This window comes from Rhea americana, unplaced genomic scaffold, assembly GCF_003343005.1.
Source record: "Rhea americana isolate MKP2758 unplaced genomic scaffold, rheAme1 scaffold_111, whole genome shotgun sequence".
In the NCBI taxonomy this organism is placed as follows: domain Eukaryota; kingdom Metazoa; phylum Chordata; class Aves; order Rheiformes; family Rheidae; genus Rhea; species Rhea americana.
Window position 1 is genome coordinate 3,038,663 of NW_028185162.1, and position 3,176 is coordinate 3,041,838.

A 3,176-nucleotide genomic window follows, 5' to 3' on the forward strand; every position below is an offset into this window, starting at 1 on the left:
CCGACGTCCGCGCCGTGGCCGTCGCCCGCTCCCGGCCCTCCCCGCGCCACCGGCATCCCCGCGGACAGCGAAGGGGCTCTCCCGTGCGCCCGGCCCCGGCGCCCCCGGCAGGGCATCGCCCGCCCCGGCCCCAGCCCCGGCCGCGAGCGGGGAGCAGCTGCCGACTCACCAAGATGGGCCTCGGCCGGGGAGCAGAGGGCGGCGAGCAGGAGAGCAGCCAGGGCGGCCACCAAGACCTTCATGGTGCTGCTGGGGCTCGGGACTTGCAAGAGGGGGACTGGTGCCGCCGGGCTGCTCTCCTCCGCCCCGTGCTCGTGCTCGGAGCCAGGCCGCTGCCCCCTCTTATAGTGGAGCCGCTGGGCGGGCCCAAGGTTTCAAAGAAAGAAAATGAGCACATCGTACCGGGGAAGCTGTGTCGGGATGAGCCCCGTTTTGCTGAGCTGGAAGATGCGAGGAAGCCGCAAAAGGGGAAGCGCCGGCCCCAGCTCTGCCACTTTTGGATTCCGTTTCCCTGCCCGGAGGCACCAGCCAGAGCCCCAGGCCCGCACACCAGCCCTTCGCCCTGCCCRCGCCACTGCTGCAACGAAASCCACCGGCCTCCGCGGCCGGCCGAGACCCGGCGCGGCTTGGAGAGCTTCCCGCCCGCTTTCCGTGGTGGAAATCCAAAGYGGGCGACCACRAAKTGCCYCCACCAACCTCCTGCGCAGGGACTTGCCTCGCTACAGTGTGTCTGTTAGAGTTGTGGTACTGAATTATCTATAAAATGTGTATTGCATATGCATTCACCTCCACAACGGTGATACTCTGTTGTTCATCTAGGAAAGGAAAGGTAAAGGAGGGACCAGGTTGGGAAGACCTGGTAGATTCCCTGGGGGTCTCACATTTGTCCTTGGCATATTTTCATGCTGGAAACCTTGTAGAGAWGTCAAGGACTGAATGCCCTGGGAACACTGGACTCCTCTGTTGTCCTGGTGGGTTCAGGCTGCAGCCTGTCCTGCCACCCTCCTCTTCCTGGGCCTGAACAGAGGATTTCCACCTCTTTACCTCCAGACTTTCATTTTGTTTTGGTCTGCAGCCTCTTGACAACTACTCTACAGCTGTTCTGGCTTGCCCACTTCTCCCCAAGCGGGCATAACTGCTTCTGGGGGCTAATTCTGTTCAGAGACTGGAACTGGAAGAAAATACATTGATGGAAGAGAAGAGAACAGAGCCCTAAGAGTAGGAGCTGCATGGAGGACAAGGTTTGCTGGAGCCTGCTGAGATCAGCTCTTTGTAGCCTTGCCGATGAAACATCAAGGCGATTATAGCGTGACTGAAAAGGGGCTGCATCTGCTATCCCCGAGGGTAATTCCCAAAGGCCCCATTGGTAAGAAAGAGATGAAAAACTTGCAACTTCCTCCCTCTTTTTTTTTTTTTTTTTTTCCTGCACTTGCCCTGCCATTGCCCCATGGGTACCACAAAAGGTCGGTTGCCAAGCTCTGGGGCACCACACAACCTCCCTGCCTCCCAGCGCCTGCCCTCTGACCATCCCTCGGTCATGACTAACGCCCGCCACGCATGATTCAAGGGAAAGGTTTGGCTTACTCAGCTGCTGAGTAATAGCTGTGCCCATCCTCATCCCCACGGCAGGGCAGGGGCGATGCTCCCCACTTGCACTCCCCCATTTCATATGYGGGGATAAACCTCACATTGCCTGCAACGTCCTTTTCGCTGGAGAGCTTTTCCTCTGCCAAAAGGTCCACATCTAAAGGACGCGTCCCTCAGAGATAACACTTATTTGATATGAGATGTAGGGCTGTGACAAGTGATCGTGATTGTTTCTTTTCACAAGAACAAAAGGGGAGAGGTGACAATAGGTGTGAACATCTCATTGGAGACCTTCAAGAGGAGCTAGCCAACACTGATGTGGCCTCAGAGCAATGGTACAGAGAGAGGTGACCCCTCCAACTCCATCCTACTCTCTTTGATTTAACTATTTCTGTTCAAGCCATCCTACGCTCTTACCAGTCAAACGTCTCTGAATAGAGAAAAGCAGAAGGAAAGGGCTCGATCCCTCAGAAGACTGAAGACCTGCCTGAGGGTGTTTTATTTTTTTTCTTTTGTCAGTGCCATTCTCTGCATACAAAGCTCAGGTTTAGGACGTAACCCAGCAAAAATCTCATGTGTTTTTACAAACCTCTCTGCTTGCAAATCCAGTCTCTCCCACTAAGACCTGTTCCAGGTGTTGGGTTGGGTGGGATCCAACACTTATGCCACCTCCAATGCTGCACCACCATCACCTCCATCAGGGACCTCTGCCCTCCGAACACCTCGTTCTGACATCTCCCTCACCAGAGTTGGTTTTGCCTGCCCAGCAAYACGACCCGGTCTCCTCAAATGGACTCCTGACTCTGCCGCGGGTCTGACATGAGAAGGCTCCAAATGCTCAGGGCAGGAATGGAGCCACCAGCCACGTGCAAATGGGCTGATCACCCAAAAAGCAAGTGGACAGAGTCAGCTGCATTGGGGAAAAATTTAGTCACCACAAGGATAAAACGGGAGAGGCAGCAGCAGGCAAGGCTGGAGGTTGTAAGTGATGCAGCCTGAACATGAGTAAACCTTAGGATGACACTTGAGGTATGTACAGATAAGATTGTCTAAGGCACCTGATGCTTTTGTTCCCTTAGGAACCAACAAGGCCAGAGCTACAATACTCAGCTCAGCTTCAGAAGTGAGATCTGCAGCAGCAAGGAGGATCACAAGTCTGGGAAACTTGAAGCTCCCAGTTCAACTGGTTTAGTCCAGCAGAGAAGCATGAGGGAGCACATCAGTACGCAATAGGCTGTTACAATTAAGGCCGCAAGCAATTATTCTTGGGGTTCACTGCAAGATGCTGAGCTACCCAAACGCCAGTGAGGGATACCTCCGGGGAGAGCAGTCGTGAGCCAGAGTCGAGCTGRGCTCAGGCAAGAGAACCGAGACACAGGACACACAGCGGGGGCTGACCAGTGGCGGTGGGCGATGCTGGCTCCATGGCTGGCAGGGGGATCCTTCGCCTGCCCAAGCAGAAAGAAAAGAGGATTGGGAATTCCTCATACTGAAGCTGTTCCTTTTTTTGGAAGAAAGCGAATATCTGACACAGCGAAACCACCACTCGGATGTAGCTGTCCAAGAACTGYGATCCTGCTCACGCCACT

The 3,176-nt window shown here is 55.0% G+C and overlaps 1 protein-coding gene across 1 annotated transcript in view; it reads left to right on the forward strand.

The window, feature by feature from the left end:
* Positions 1–2,820, forward strand: part of LOC146600964 (E3 ubiquitin-protein ligase PHF7-like) — a 5,701-nt gene extending 2,881 nt beyond the window's left edge. The window contains exon 6 of the mRNA XM_085314816.1: positions 2,667–2,820. Coding sequence (XP_085170942.1) covers positions 2,667–2,820 — 154 coding nt within the window. The remainder of the gene's footprint in view (positions 1–2,666) is intronic.
* Positions 2,821–3,176: the final 356 nt, after the last annotated feature.